The sequence below is a fragment of the Aquila chrysaetos genome, chromosome 3 (assembly GCF_900496995.4).
Source record: "Aquila chrysaetos chrysaetos chromosome 3, bAquChr1.4, whole genome shotgun sequence".
NCBI classification, from domain to species: domain Eukaryota; kingdom Metazoa; phylum Chordata; class Aves; order Accipitriformes; family Accipitridae; genus Aquila; species Aquila chrysaetos.
The window spans coordinates 19,111,624-19,126,877 of NC_044006.1; the positions used below are offsets into that span (position 1 = coordinate 19,111,624).

Below are 15,254 nucleotides of genomic sequence, written 5' to 3' on the forward strand. Positions count from 1 at the left end.
ATCAGAAAAAACTTCCTCACTTTGAGGGTGATCAGACACTGGAACAGGTTGCCCAGAGGTGGAGATACTCAAAACAAAACTGGAAATGGCCCTGAGCAACCTGCTCTACTTCACCCTGCTTTGAGCAGGGTATTGGGACTAGATGATCCTCAGACTCCCTTCCAACCTCAACTGTTCTGCGATTCTATAGTTCATTAATTTTTAATACCAGGGCTCCAATCACCATCACCATGGCTTACTTCACCTGTAGCCTTTACACTCTCACAACATAAATCTTGAATATTTAAAATACAACTACATCTTTCTAGATCAAGACTCCCTGCCTCAATATTCTGTCCTGCAAAGTACACTATCCTAAATTCCTGAAGGCTTTCTGAACATCTGTGCCCTGGCACTTCTGACTGTGTATGTGTGCATACACAAACCAGACACTTGCCCCATCTCCAGATCGGTAACAACAGGACTGGGGAACCAAATACAAATCTCTCCTCTTACCACCTGAATGTGGTTTGTACACTGCCAACAGAATGCATCTGGCAACTTAGAGACATCTGTCTAGCATATTTGCATCGCCAGCCCTGAAGCTGACATTATCCCAAGGACATAAAACATTCTTGCTGAACCAATGCTGCACAAAAAAAATTTATTGATTTATCAACTTAACCTTTTTACATCACAAGTGCCTGTGTCTGCTGCAGATGCTACCACACATGAATATTCCATAAAAAGGTACCTGGTTAGGTACTTCATGTAAAACACAAATATTTTTTGCCAAAAGCTACTTTACATGAAACAGCTAACATGGGCATAAAAATGGTAGCAAATAAGTAGTGCAAAATTGCTAAGTCAATTAGAGCACAATGGCATTTTTGGAATTTCTACTGTCCCATATCAGATGAGGCAGTAAATGCAAAACTTGGAAAACAAAACACTGGCTCTCAGACCCAGGAGATCTCTGTGGGCAGTCCTTTGCTGTAAAAGAACATGTAGAAAAGTCAATCCATTTTACTAGCTGCCTTTGAGTAAGCACTTTAACACCGACTACACAACACTCATCACTCCAACTCAAATTTTCAGCATCCCTGCCACATACAGAAATATCAACTGTTATGTAACAATGAACAGCCAGAGAGTAAACTTAACACGTTATCTCTCCGCCACAGAAATTAACACCTTATCTCTCTACCATTTTGCATCAGGGATCACAGATGAAAACAACACTACTGGAACAACCTGACTATGCAGCAAATAGCTGGGAAATCAAGACTTTATTTGGACTATAATATTGTACAAACTACAAAGACTGACTTGTTGCTTTTGACAGGGTTTTTTTACTGCTTATATTTGTAATTTACACAGACCATGTAGTGACTGCTATAGACTCGCTTTACTTTTTTTTTTTTTCCCTTATTTTGAAGTGATTTTTGCAAGTCAGATTTATTGACTTCAGCTATAGTCTTTCTCAGCTAAAGAAAATAACTTCATAGTATTCAAATAAGGCACATGTTCCTAATGTTGCATTTCTAGAACTGAACTGCAATCCCTTAGGAGTTTATTAAAAAAAAAAAAAAAAAAAAAAGGCAAAACCACCAAAAAACCTCCCAAACAAACCCCAAACCAGTGAGAGGGTAACAAAAAGCACTCGTCTATATAGCATTTAGTTCTTCCAGAGCAAGGAATTAAGTAGCAAATGAAATCACTACACGCAAGTTGTATAAATACATGCATACCGAAAACTCTTACACATACAGTTCCTGAAAGCAGCTCTGGTCTGACAGAGCAGGAGAATGAGTATAAATGCTAGTACCCAATGATTACAGCCATTATGAGTCCTCAGTTCTCAAAAAAATAAGCTGTTGATGACACATGGAGTTACAGAAATGTACATTAACCAAAGGAGTTCTCCCTTTGCAAAATGTTTGACACACACTGGCAAAACCACGAGAGAGAGAAAAACAAACACTTCTGTACTTAAAGATATGTTCTTTCAGTGACAAAAAAGCAGAGTAGGAACGTAATCTAACCAGGTAACAAGTCTAACATCAAGCACGTACAAAACAACAGCAGTCAGTCTTCTACAGAGGAATTCCTTCTGCAACAGGTAAGTAAACTATTACCATTCATGGATTTTAGGGACACAGTGAACTGTGATGATTGGTTAGTTCACTGTCCTACACAAAATGCAAGCCAAAATAATCTCTCAGTACCTGTATCACTGCAGACTTTACTGTCACATACTACTGATACTTCACGTTGTTATTTCCTGAAGTACACAATGTCAGCAATTTACTTGCTTTCAGTGAAAAGAACAAAAGAAGACAATAAGTATAGAATTGGATTGCAACCTCAGGGCATGAAATACTAAGATGTAAAAAGTATTCACATTTGATTGAACGTACTTGAAGTCTGAGAATTGATTACAATGTATGAAGTAACTTCCTCATTTTACATCTGGAACTAAAATATGGTATTTAAGCAACACTTCATTAGTCACTGTATCTTTACAACCATGTTTTGCAGAGTAACATTTCTTACAAATTTGTAGTCAAATCTAAAGAAACCAAAGATTTATCAGAAGGTCTTATTTTTAAAACATAGCTCACCTCTGGGTAAAGATTGAACCTTTGTAAGGTGTTAATCACTAAAGGATATTCAGTTAGTCTGTCATTCATAATTGCCCATACTCCATTCCAAAATGATGGTGCCTCAATAATGATCTTGAAGTAGGAATAATAAAGACCCTACAGGAGAGCAGAATCATTATTTACAATTAAAGAGGTCACTTCTGCTTCACGAACTGCCATATACAAGCTTCATCTTAAAATCAAACTTTGTAATGTACAAATAGGACAAAATGATTGAAAATTACTATCCAGTTTTCCAAATCTCTTCTATTAGTGCAAGCTATTAGAAACAAGCAATGTGGGTTTCCTTCCACCAAGTTTCACAGCACATCTGGAAATCTCTCATTTGCGCTGGTAACTATGCACTAGCATAGTATTTCACAGTTCTCAAAATAAAAGCAGCCAAAAGGTGTATATATATATGCAAACAATTATTAATTTAAAAACCAACTGCAAAACAAGACTATAATTGAGTACGCTACAAGGTACTTGTAGTTTTGTATTTTAGGTCCTCTAGAATCACATTTTTTAATTATATTTTAGGTGAACTGGGAAGACATACATTCACAGTGATCAGCTGCAAGACACACAAATGCTCTGCATGTAACAGTGTAATGCACGTTAGTTGCAAGATATCATTTTATTTGCTTATCCAGAAGGTATGAGGAAATTTTGGAAAGCCCACAATCACAAGATTACAGACAGAAGTTTTCCAATCACTGAATCTTTATTGAAACATAATCTAACCATTTCCGTGCGAAAAGCCATTTCTCTTTCTAGCGTGGACAGGTGAGAAAAATGACGGTCATTTTCAAAAAGAGTTGTTATGTGACACCTGTTAAAAAATAATAATAATTAAAACTGATTAAAGAATTTTAGAACCTGTACTAAGTCATATATACCAAGGAAGAACTCGCAAAACGTTCAATGAAACCCAAAGTTCACTTACAAACTGCTGTTTTAATTTACTCATATATTATACCAACATTCTCCTCTATTCAGACTATTTTAAATGGAAAAAATATGAATCCATAGAGCATTTAGTAAATTCTATCATGGAATTAGTTATAATAATCAATACATTTTAACTTAAGTGCAGACACTTAAGGATCAAAAGTTTAATGCTATTAAAACTATCAAATCTGCGTATTAGGAAAGAAAATGCAAATATCTGACAAATGAAAAGAATCACAGAATAAAAGCTGATGAAAATAATGGTACACATACAAGTAGTGTATGTTTTTTCCACAAAAACCTTCCCTGACTTGTATTTTAATGCAGTTATCTGCCATTATATATAGATGCGCTTACCATCAAAAGTATATTTAAATAAAGGTGCAACTATGGGGGGAGGGGGGAAGAAGTCAGGAAAAATGCAAATAATTTTGGAAGCAAAACTTGCTATTTCCAAGAGGAGCTTCATCTCCAGAAAGGATGGAAAAAGAAAAACAGAGCAGTGCACATGACTCTGCTTTTGAACAGGAATTTGCAAGAAACAAACTACTAAAAATCAATAGTTCTCTTTGAGCTGAGAAACAAAAACAGAGTGGCAGACTCTGCCACTTTTTATCTCTGCAAAAGCAGCTGCTGTAAGTCACTTTAGAGGCCATTTTATTTCAAGTCCATATTACAAAATGGAAGGGCGAGGATTAGGATGGAACCTGAAACATAAGGATTACATTGACAAAAAGTAGTTGAAAGGCCATACTTCTGCACATAAAGAAAACATTGGCGAGACTTCTCTGAAGAGCTTAGAGAAAACGTGATGTAAAACTAAGAAATTAAAGCAGAATCTAAATAAGCAGAACATAGGAGAAAGATTTACCTGGACTTTCAAAACCTACTGAGGGTAAAAATGTCTGTTAGTGGAAATGCACCTGAGTTTGTACAGCTAATCAACAACTTTCTACCTGGAAAGCAGGCTTCACTCTTCGCAGAACAGGCTTAAGAAACCTTTCACATCAGCTTCACAAGAAGAGAATTATTCATCTTAGAGACAACAATTCAGTTTTAAGAGGAAAGATCTAAATATAAATTATCCTAATAGCTTGTCTAAATATAAGTCACAATAATATTTTTATTATTTTAAAATGTCATATTACTCTCAAGCAATAAATTTAACCTTACCAATGTAAGACTCCTGCAAAAGCAGCTGTAAAGGAAACAAAGCAGTGTTAAGTTACTCAAATATTTAAAGCATTGAACTTGAAATCATGTTCTTTAAAGTAATTACAGTACTACTTCAGAGATGCACAGAAGGTACTCAGCCTCCAGACAAACAGAATAGGAACATCTGAATTAACTTTTATGGCCAGCTCTTTGAAAATCTGAAATTATGCTAATGGCATTCAGCAATATGCAATGTTCCCACCTATATCCTGCATCACTCAAGTTGATCCATCAGAATCTAATGCACCCATTTGAGCTATCAATAACACAACTGAATTATAAGCTTTTTTTTTTTAATAAGCATAAATATTTTCAACATTTTTACGATACCTATTGTGACTGTTCACTCAACTCCTGCTCAGATTTAGGCTAACACACAGCTCATGCTAAGGCCCAATGTACGCTAGGACCATCACTGTTAGGTCAAAGCAAGGGCAACACACAGGCAGGACCCAGTAGCCAGAAAGGGTTAAAGGTCATTATGCAGCCATTACCACCTGCAGCTTGTTGTCTCCTGCAGCCATAATCCTCACATACTCATTGTCTGGCAGTTTCTTCAGAACCTGCTAACTCATGGGAATGGTATAGACCAAAATTCCAAGCTGGAAGGTATAAATATATCAGCTTACCCAAAAAGTTTTGGAAGCAGATCCAGCAGCAGCTGTGCTGGTGAGGCTTTTGTGCTTCCCAGTGTGATACAGGGGACACCTGCACCATGATGGAAGAGGAAGGATGAGCATTCCCACCATCGGTTAGGTAACCGTTTTGCTCATAGGTGCACAAGTTAGGAGCTACAAGTTGAGTTACAAATTAAAGAACTAGTGAGTTAGAAACCTCATGCCTTAAGTGATGAATTAGTGAATTCCTGTGCTAGCCTAGTCTGTACAAAGTGGACTGAGCACTTGTCATGTTTGTTTGGTTTTTTTCCTAATAAGCTCATAAAATAAAGTTTAATTTACAGAGAACATTGTCCTGTAAATTTGAGAGATCCAAATGGACCGTGACAATCAACACAAATCTAATTGAGACTATAACTGCTAAAAAAGGTAGACTCTGTATGTAATAACATTCCATTTGTCTATTCAGAGACTATATGCACTGTTGTCATGTAGGTACAGAACAAGGTAGGTAATTTGAGGGACAAAAGGAAAAGGCAAATAATCATAAAGTGGTGGGTAAACAGTCTAGGTCTCTAACTTCTTGAGCATAACAAGACCCACAGAGAGCAACAGCCACTCCATTTTGCTTGGGCAGCATTCACAACATATCCAGAGCTCACCATGCAAGCAAAGCCAGCATGAGTGAGGGATAAAGGGCAGGCATTCAGCAGGACCACGGTATTACTCCTAGACCAAAGGTGTCTTGATTGCTCTCTAGCACACAGTGGCTCTCTGCCACAGAAAGGTCAGGTAGACTGGTTGCCTTCAATCCAAGAAAATCTTTACGGTTAATGAAGAGCCCTCTTATTCACATAGGCTATAAGGACCAGAGAGAAAGAGGACAAGCACCCTCCCTGCTTCCACCTAGCTGGAGCCAGAAAGGTGCTGAGCACTGTGTCCCTCTCCAGGGTGCTGATCTGCACACACCTCCGACAGCTACAGGCACCTGGTACAGCCCTCGCTGCTGTGACAACACGGAACGGATGGGTCAAATTGCTTGCACATAGGTAAAACATACATCAAATGCCTGCACACTGATGCAGAATATGGTTGGAGAGTTAGAGAATGCACATGTGTTCAGACTGCATGTTACATGCGTACGGTGGTATGCTTCTGGAAAGCAGCAGGGACAAGAGAAAGAAAAACACCTTTGCAAAACTGCTAGATTGATGGGGAAGAGGCCCTAGTATATATTCCCAAACCCCATGCTCCTCCAACACAGAGCCTGGAAGTGCTGCTGCTGGCAGTATTTGTTATCATTGTCACCACAACGCTGCTACTGGCAGTACTTGTTATCATTGTTGCCACAGGTCATAATGCAACAAACTACATTTATGAACCTCAATTTTAATATTAAAGTTTTGTATACAAAGATGTGTGAGGTGAAACTGGGTAAGACAGAAAAAAAAAAAAATTACCTAAGGGGAAAAAAAAAAATTCTAAACTACCTGCCTGTACAATTTAACATTTAACTCAAGTTACATACTTCACAAAGTAGTTGAAGTTGTACAATACCACATTCAAACTTCCTTAGAGTTTTTCAGCTTCACTTCAGTCACTGAAGTAGTTTACTCAAAGGGAAGCCTGGATGTCAGTTAGAAAATGAATACCACCAGCTTTCATTTAAAACTTTACATTTTTACATATACTTTCGAGGAAAAAAAATTCACCAAAGGATTGTTTGGTATAGTTCACATTAAATGGAATTTAATGTCTTAGGAAAGTTTCAGGAGCTACAGACTTTTTTTATACTAGGGACATTTACGTTAGTTCTCATGAAAAGCTGCAAATTCCTTTTTCAGAAAAGCAGATATGGTTAAGAGATGGAATTCCAGATAAGCACATTAGCTGTATCAGCAACACAGCAAACAATATTCCATAAACAAACATGTTTTGCAGCAATTGTACGGAAAGAAACAGAGCAGCCCATACCTTCCTTAGTTATTACTTACTGAGTCTCACATTTGCACAAGGCATTATTTCATTTCTCAGCAACATTTCTAAGATTCCCAGTAAGACTAGATGCTATAATATGTTTACATATACACGCACCCCAACTATAAAAAAATACCAATTTTAAGACAGATCACACGTTAGGTAAGAATATACAGTGAAGTCAAAATAAATGCACGTTAGCTACCAATACTGTTAATGATCTCAAATTCATGTGGTTCCAAATAAGCCAAATGTGCAGTATTTTATTGTTGCAAATAAATTATCTATTAATATGGAAATTACATTTCAGATTCAAACATACCACTTATTCCATTGAGAAAACAATGTATTTGATTCTTCCCTTCAGTAATTGTTTTATTGAAAGTCAATGCATTAAGTGTAAATACATTCACAGTTATTTTGGAGAATTTCATATACATTTTTAGAAAACTTCACAATATCACTCTATCATAAGTATAAAATGAAGACCTTGTATAATTGCACAGCAATTCATGTAATTACTCAGATTTCAAGAGACAATGTGCTTAATTCATAGACATCCACTGAGTCCAAATCGGCATTTTTCAACAGACTGAATCCAGACTTACATTAAGCTAGTTTCTGACAGAAAACATGCAGATCAGCTCTCAAGTTACCATCCTTTGATCCCATTAATGTCCTTACTGGGAAGGGAATGAAGGAGAGGACAGGAGAGATATACTAGAGTCCTAATGCTACAAAGACTTATACAGCTACTATGTACTTGAATTTGCAGATGCCATTTTCTCACCCAACCTAAGAATACCTAAAAGCAAACTCTATGGTCAGATTTTTGCAGGCTAGGGCTATTATGTAAAATCTGATAGTTTATTCTTCAGATTTCCTATTTTTACCTGTGTTCTGTTCTAAAAAAAGCAATACGAATGGCATGTAAAAAGCGTTCTAATTCTGGAAATTAAATACTGAAGAATAAAGCCATAATATACAGAACTCACTTACCAAAAGAACAACAAATGCTGAGATACTGTAATGCAACAGGATGTGAAACATACTAGAAACTGCTTAATACTTTGCAAATATCCCCAAAGCGATTAGGTAGGAATACAGCAGAACTGGGAACAATCAGGAATGTGCAAGCATTGCCTATGTCTGCAGCTTAGTCAAGACATTTCATTGTGAGATTTTGTGCAATCTAGAAAGGATGTCTTCAAGAAAAAGGCCTCAATTCATTTAAAAATTAAGGTCATTTAAAAAAAAAACGCAACATAATAGGGAAAAGTGTTGTTTAAGAATGCCCTTGAAAATCTGTCAACTTTATTGTTGCCCATAAATTGGAGATAATTCTTAAGAGAAAAAAAATCCACACCCTATAACAAAACTAGCTCCAGCTGTGGGAGCCTCTGTTTTTAAAATCTGGACCTTAAAGCTTAAGCAAAGCAACAACAAAAAATCAAATACCACTAAAACTAACCAAAACCCACTATTTCATATTTACTATATGTACATTCTTTGCTACTGCAAATACTGTGTGCTATTACATACTTTGCTATAAGTGACAAGTCCTATTAAAAATATAAATAGCTCCCTGAAGTATTTAATTGGTTACCTGGGTTTCACAGCCAAACTCAAACTCCATAACTTATAAAGCGCTCTATCTAATCTGCTCTTGAATTTCAATCAAAGGAAAGCATTTTTCAATTTTGACCATCAGTTTAACATTTCTACGTCATTTAAGTCACTACTAGTCTAGGAAATGCTGAATAAACAGAGGTAAGCAAAGCAATTCAGGAACAGTTTATTGATCAATTAGTTTGTAAGCTAAGGGTTGTCTCCCCTGCCACTACTTTGCAATGTAATTCATCAAACTGAAGAAACTCCCTTTGGCAACAAGCACTACTGGTGGTGTGATTAATAGTACCAGCATCTTTGGAATACCCTGACAGTCTTTTAATATAATACCTTTAAGAATATATCTAATTGTGCATCTGACAAATATGCTATTATTTAACATTTGTTAACTTTAGGAATGCATCTCTTATTTAATTTTGCAAATACTTTAGGTACTTCTTCCAAGGCTTTGGCCATTAGCCGTTTTATTATTTACTCTAAAATATTCCCAAAGATAGCAACATCTGAATTTGCATCCCCCTACAGTTGTATGTTCTTCCACCCGTAATCCTTCCAAACAAGGTGGTTTGATTACATTACTTAGTACAAGTTGCTTCTTTTTTTTCCCCTAGAAAGTAATGACTGTATAGGAGAGATCCATAAATACCTGGACAATTACTCTCCTACAAATGTTCTGATATCACATCAACTGCTACAATAACAGCTTTACAAAAGTTACCAGGTAGGAAGTTATTTCCCATCCCTTTTCAACATAAACTATGGGTTTTTTGTTTTTCCAAGTTATATTTCCAAATATATTTTGATACAGCTTACAATTCCAGAGAAAGAAAGGTAAAAAGAACAGTATCCCCCACCCTCCCCAACGTATTCCTTCTACTTACCCAGAAGGAAAGTGAGCCACATCTTGCTATCGGATTTTATGATAAAGGCCTTTCTGTCATCAACAAATACTGTCAAAAGAAAACAAATACCTTAAGCATCAACTCAGAACAAACTCTGTAAAAGGAAACCTGTTTGAACTCTGCAGCATTAGTTTCTGTAAAAATCTTGACTTCAAATGCTGAAAGAAATTTCATACAGCAAGTTAGCAACTACACATAAAAGCTTTAAACATCACAGGTAGACTATTAAGGTGACTACACAATCATCAGGTTTTTAATTCCTGAAATAACTTTTGCAAAATGACTTGTCAAAAGAGGATTTCTACACAGATACATTATTGACAATTTTGCTCACACAGAAAGTCAGCCTTTTAAAGAGTAAGCAACCCTCCCTCTTTTCGGCAAAGCGTTATCAAGAAATAAGCTGGCCATACCAACACTGTAAGCTGAGCTGGTCAACACCATTAGAGAGACTGTTTTAACAAGAGTTAGTTACACAAACAGCATATTTTCCCATCTCTCCCCCGCAGGATGCTAACGCGGTAAAAAGCCCTTTTCCTTCCCCTCGCCCCCGATTCTCGACGGTACCAGTGTGGGTCTTGTAAGCTTTTTTTTTTTTTAACCTCCTCCGGATGTGACAGGCAGGAGGACGGGCACGGGGAGAGCGGGAAAGCGACCGGCCGCCTGCTGCTGCCCCAGACAGCGCCAGGCACAACTCCCCCAGGGGGAGGAGACGCCGTGAGGCTACCGGGGTGCCCGCTGTCGGGCCAAGGCTCTTCGCTCCGCTCCGCTCCCCGCCCCCGGACCGCCTTCCCGAGGAAGGACGTCCCGGCGCTCCCCTTCTCCCGGCGGTAGGGAGAAGCCGCGCCGTGCCGGGCAAGTCTACCGACACCCGGAAAGAGCGGAGGGAGGCGAGACCGAGCCCCATCCCACCTCCCCCGGAGCGGAAAGGCTGCCCCCCTCCCCTGGCCGAGCGGGGGCAGAGGGAGCGGGGACAGGATTTGGAGGAGGGGGGCGGCTCGCTCCCCTCACCCCCCACCTCACCTCGGAGCTGGTCTCTGCATACGTGCAGGAGCCTCAGGGGGCCGCGGCCCAGCGCGTCCCGCTCCCCCTCAGCCGCGGGCCCCTCCCTGCAGGGTCTCTGGGGGTCGCTCCTGGCTCCCCGCCGGCCGCCGCCTCCCTTCCGCATGGCGCGGGCCCCGCCGGGGACCTGCCTGCCGGGCGAGTGCGGCGGGCGCCCGCGGCCGCTCCTGGGGCTGGCGCCCGGCGACTGGTGCTGCTGTTGCCCGGGCTTGAGCGGCGGCGATTCTTTGTTCCTGCCTCGGGTCGGGACGACCATCTCCGCATAGTCCCCGCCAGGGCCGGGGTGCCGCGCCGGAGGGAAGGGGAGGGGAGGCGAGGGGGGCGGTCCTCAGCGAGGAGGTTCCCCCACCCCCGGGCAGGGCCCAGAGGCCACGGGGCGGAGACGGAGGCGGTGGGCTCGTAGTAACGGAGCGAGGGGGGGGACGGCCGCTCACTACTCCAGCGGGCTGCGCCGCCACTGCTGCCGCCGCCGCCTGCTCCGCCCGGTTGGCCACGTGGGGGCGGGGGCGGCGCTCTCCGGCGGGGCGGGTAACGGCTCCCCGCGCCCCCCCCCCCTGCTCCGCTCCGCTCCGCCCCGTCGCACACGCACGCGCCGCCCCGGAGCCCGGCGGCCGCGCGGAGCCGTTGCCCCCTCCCCCCTTCCCCCGCCAGCGCGCCGCACATGCTGTCTGCCCCGCGGCCTTCGGCAGGGCCCTCTCTCAGAGGAGGCGGGAGCCGAGCTCTTCCCGCTCACCTCCCCCCTGAGGGGCGGCCGCCGTTTTTGTAAGCAGCGTCTCCCTTATTAAATCAAGCCCACCCCAGAAAGAGAGGAGCTCTCTCTGGAGTGTGCCCCCCTCCCCCCGTCAAACTCCCCAAATTTTAACTGCCAGAAGGTGACTTGGCTGTGGTGTTGCCGTGTCCAAGGGGCCTCCCGGCCACAGACAACAGCTCCTCTTTCTCCTTCTCCTCCTTGTTTTGGAGTTTAAAGGTGGGTTTGCCTTCTGGTGTGCCAGCCGCATGGCAGCGCCCCTGTGGCCTCTGCCATAGACAGGAGAGCTCGGCAGGGCTGCCGGTAGCTCCCAGCTCACAAGCGACATGCAACTCCAGCCAAAACATTTCTCTAGGTTCAGAGGTTAAAAGGTCCCGTTTCACGGGTGTCCTGTGTAACATGGACGCTTGAGACCTGACATGTTTCATGACTTTTCTAGAGCAGTCGTCTTCAGTACCTCACAGCAGCAATGACTGTAGCTCCTCCACTAACATCTGGAATTACTGTTCTTGTAAGGGTGGTGAACATACAATTGTCGAACAAGACCCAGCTACAGCAAAACTATCTTTCCTTCTCCTTGCTGTGCTTTTCTGCTCAGCAACAGCAATGGTCAGACAGTGACTCATCTGATAGGGATATCTTAATTACCACTTTTTGATAATGTTGATTAAATATAGCAAAATATAACCTCTTCATTAATTGCAACCTCTCCAAACAGATCCATTTCACTCCTCCCTGACTTCTTGTTACTTTTCCCCTGGAAGTTCTTTCTTGACCTTACATTTTCCTTGCCTTTCAGGTGCTCTTCATTGCTGCCTTCAGGATTTTATTTGACCCTTCATTCTCTATATGTTTCTGTTCCCACGCTTTCCACGTGTTTGAGTTTTCTTGGCATCATCTTTCCACTCTTTGCATATTTTTCCTGGCCTTTTCACACTTTTTCTCTGACATAACAGATGTGGGGCTCTTTCTAAAATGTTTACAACTTCTATTTTGGATTTTCAGCTCCTTTTCCTAACTATTTTTATGAATCCTATCTTGTGAAATGCAAGGTTTGAGCCTTATGTGGCAAAAAATAAGATAGTATTTAAAAAATATGTTTAATAAATATATAGTCGGCATAGTGTTAGCATGTGAAGGTAGTTTTGGTCCAGATTCAGCTACCAAGGTAATGAACGTATGAGAACAGGACAGCCTTTGCTGTCTTTGCGGTAGTAGGAAAGTTGTTACCACAGTAAGGGTATAAAGATACAAGCTGGTACAGCTGGATAAAACAAACAAGTGTGTGGGACTGACAGAGGGCCTCTGTGTCTACATGTATGCTTGGCTCCACATTTCTTTGCTTGTTGAGGGAAAATCGTCTTTCTACCCCCAGCTCTTTTGGGGAGATAATTGCAAAGGGCATGTGTTACATTGATCTCAAAAAACAAGAAGGAAGAAACAGTATTTTTCATTTGACCAGCTTATATAGTTACATAAAACTGCCACTCCCCTGAGCACGCAGGCTCCTCTTCCAATGTGAATTACCTGTAGCAGTTTCATATTTCAAGAAACATTTATCTGTGCGTATTATATACTAAATATAAATGAAAGCGTAAAAGGAACGCCATTTGAATGTTTGAAGACTACATACTATTTTCCTACCTGCTTTCCAAGAGAAAAAGTTCCACAATCTGCTCTTTTTCATATTTGATTTTAATTGTGCAGCCTTGTCATAAATTTAGTAACCAAAGGAGTCTATTGTTGCTGGCTGAGTGATTGAAATGTACAGGCTCCAGATAGTGAAGGAGTTCTGCTTGTAAGTGGCATAGAAAAAGGGTAATATGATATGTTCTGCTGATTCTTAACTCCTGAAACCTATTTTCAATTTTTGCCAAAATCAGCAGAGTCATGGAACACTTACAAACTTGAAGAGTTGAGATTATTAAGGTTCAAATGGTTGCTGTGGGATGACTCAACCATTGAGATTAACTGGGCCTGCTCCAGCCTGCAGCAAATCAATTACCCTCAGAGCAAATCAATTACCCTCAGGCTGGTTTTTTTATTAAAACTCTTAAGGCAATTTATTTCAAAAGGTACCACCCACAGAACCTGATTACAAAGGCATGTATTACTAAACTAAACAACTCTAAAGATTTTAAAAGCTATTATAAGAATGCAAAGACAGAACATCACATTCTTAAATGTAAAAGTGCCCATATTCAGCAACTATAAATTGCTAAAGAAAACCATCAATGCTACTTCAAGATCTGCAGTAGAGCAGTACACCTCTAAAAATAAAATGACACTTGCCTCAATCTGTATGAGACACAAGTAGTAAGAAATAAACCTTGGATTTATATCATCACAGGAGTTGCGTATTTTTCCAGAAGTGCTATGTTTATTTCCAACATCATGTTTCGTACAGGGTAGCTCATTACTGATCCTCCACATGACAGCGAAAGGAGTGATCCCAGTAAGCCAGCACATTCCTTGCTGTTTATAACAACAAAAAAAAAGGGGCAGGGGTGTGTGTGGGTGGAAGAAATATAACTCTGAAAGTAAATTTGGTTTCTCTCAACTCTTGGGGGTGCTGAAGGATATAAAATAGGCCACAGGAGAAACATAATCTTAATCATCTTATCCTAACTTCTTTTGTCCAGGGACAGCAAAATCCGTAAGATGTTGCTCCACAGTTTTCTGCTGTGCCAGGACAAAGCACATCCTAGAACACAACATTCCTGTTTTACTAGGTCTTCCCTATCTCTCTGACCACATATTTTCCATGATCACTGGACTGTCTCTTCATCTTTCCAAATCACCCTGCCAGGTATCAGCAACCTCAGGTTGCTGAGCTGGATGGTGGTTGTGACACACTGTCAGTGGAGATAACTCACAGTCCTCGGGTATTAGGCCCTTAAAACACATTGCCTTGGCAGTCCCTATGTATTCTCTAGCAGTATTCATTCCTCAGGACACTGGACATGCACACCTCATCACAAAATAGTCCAGAGCTTGCTTGCTTTTCCTCCACTCATTCTCATCTTCTGTACTGTTTCTTGCCACCAGTTCTCTCACTTTTCCTATTGCCTCAAGTGAGACCTTCACTTTGCAGTTTATTACCAATACCAACCCCTTCTTTCTCCCAAGGTGATCTGAATAAGAGTGCCTGTAGAGAATTCCCTTTTTATATCTATAATAATGTTTCTTGTACTGCTCTGCTTTGTTCCAGTGGCACTGCCTCAGAGCATATTCTGCAGATTTTGTGGCAAGGCTGCCATTGCCACCTACCACAGGGCTTTGCTTCTGTGAAGTTTGTGTTGATCCCCCACACTTTCACACATTCAGCAGCAGACTTAATAATAGCAGGACTGCATTGTAGCAAGTTAGGGAACTTCAGGCTCCCTTTCCTGGGTTTATTTAATCTAAGGTTAGCATGAAATGAAGGCATAATCTGGAAAGTATGTCTCTTCGGCAAACAATTGTATGGCTGCTGCCTGGTTAGATGTGCTCAACCTAGTGTTAAACTAGCCGTTTTGAGTACTGA

The 15,254-nt window shown here is 40.9% G+C and overlaps 1 protein-coding gene across 3 annotated transcripts in view; it reads right to left on the minus strand.

Moving 5' to 3' along the window:
* Positions 1-11,468, minus strand: part of DPY19L1 (dpy-19 like C-mannosyltransferase 1) — a 52,138-nt gene extending 40,670 nt beyond the window's left edge. For 2 of the 3 annotated variants that reach the window (XR_003922707.2, XM_030009453.2), the window contains exons 1-6: positions 10,942-11,468; positions 9,898-9,966; positions 5,423-5,584; positions 4,752-4,776; positions 3,372-3,459; positions 2,604-2,741 (exon numbers count right to left, since the gene is read on the minus strand). Coding sequence is in view for 2 of the 3 variants with exons in the window: in XM_030009453.2 (XP_029865313.1) it covers positions 2,604-2,741; positions 3,372-3,459; positions 4,752-4,776; positions 5,423-5,584; positions 9,898-9,966; positions 10,942-11,236 (777 nt within the window). In the remaining variant the exon portion in view is untranslated. The remainder of the gene's footprint in view (positions 1-2,603; positions 2,742-3,371; positions 3,460-4,751; positions 4,777-5,422; positions 5,585-9,897; positions 9,967-10,941) is intronic. The other variant, XM_030009454.2, reaches the window with a different exon arrangement.
* Between the last annotated feature and the right edge of the window lie 3,786 nt (positions 11,469-15,254).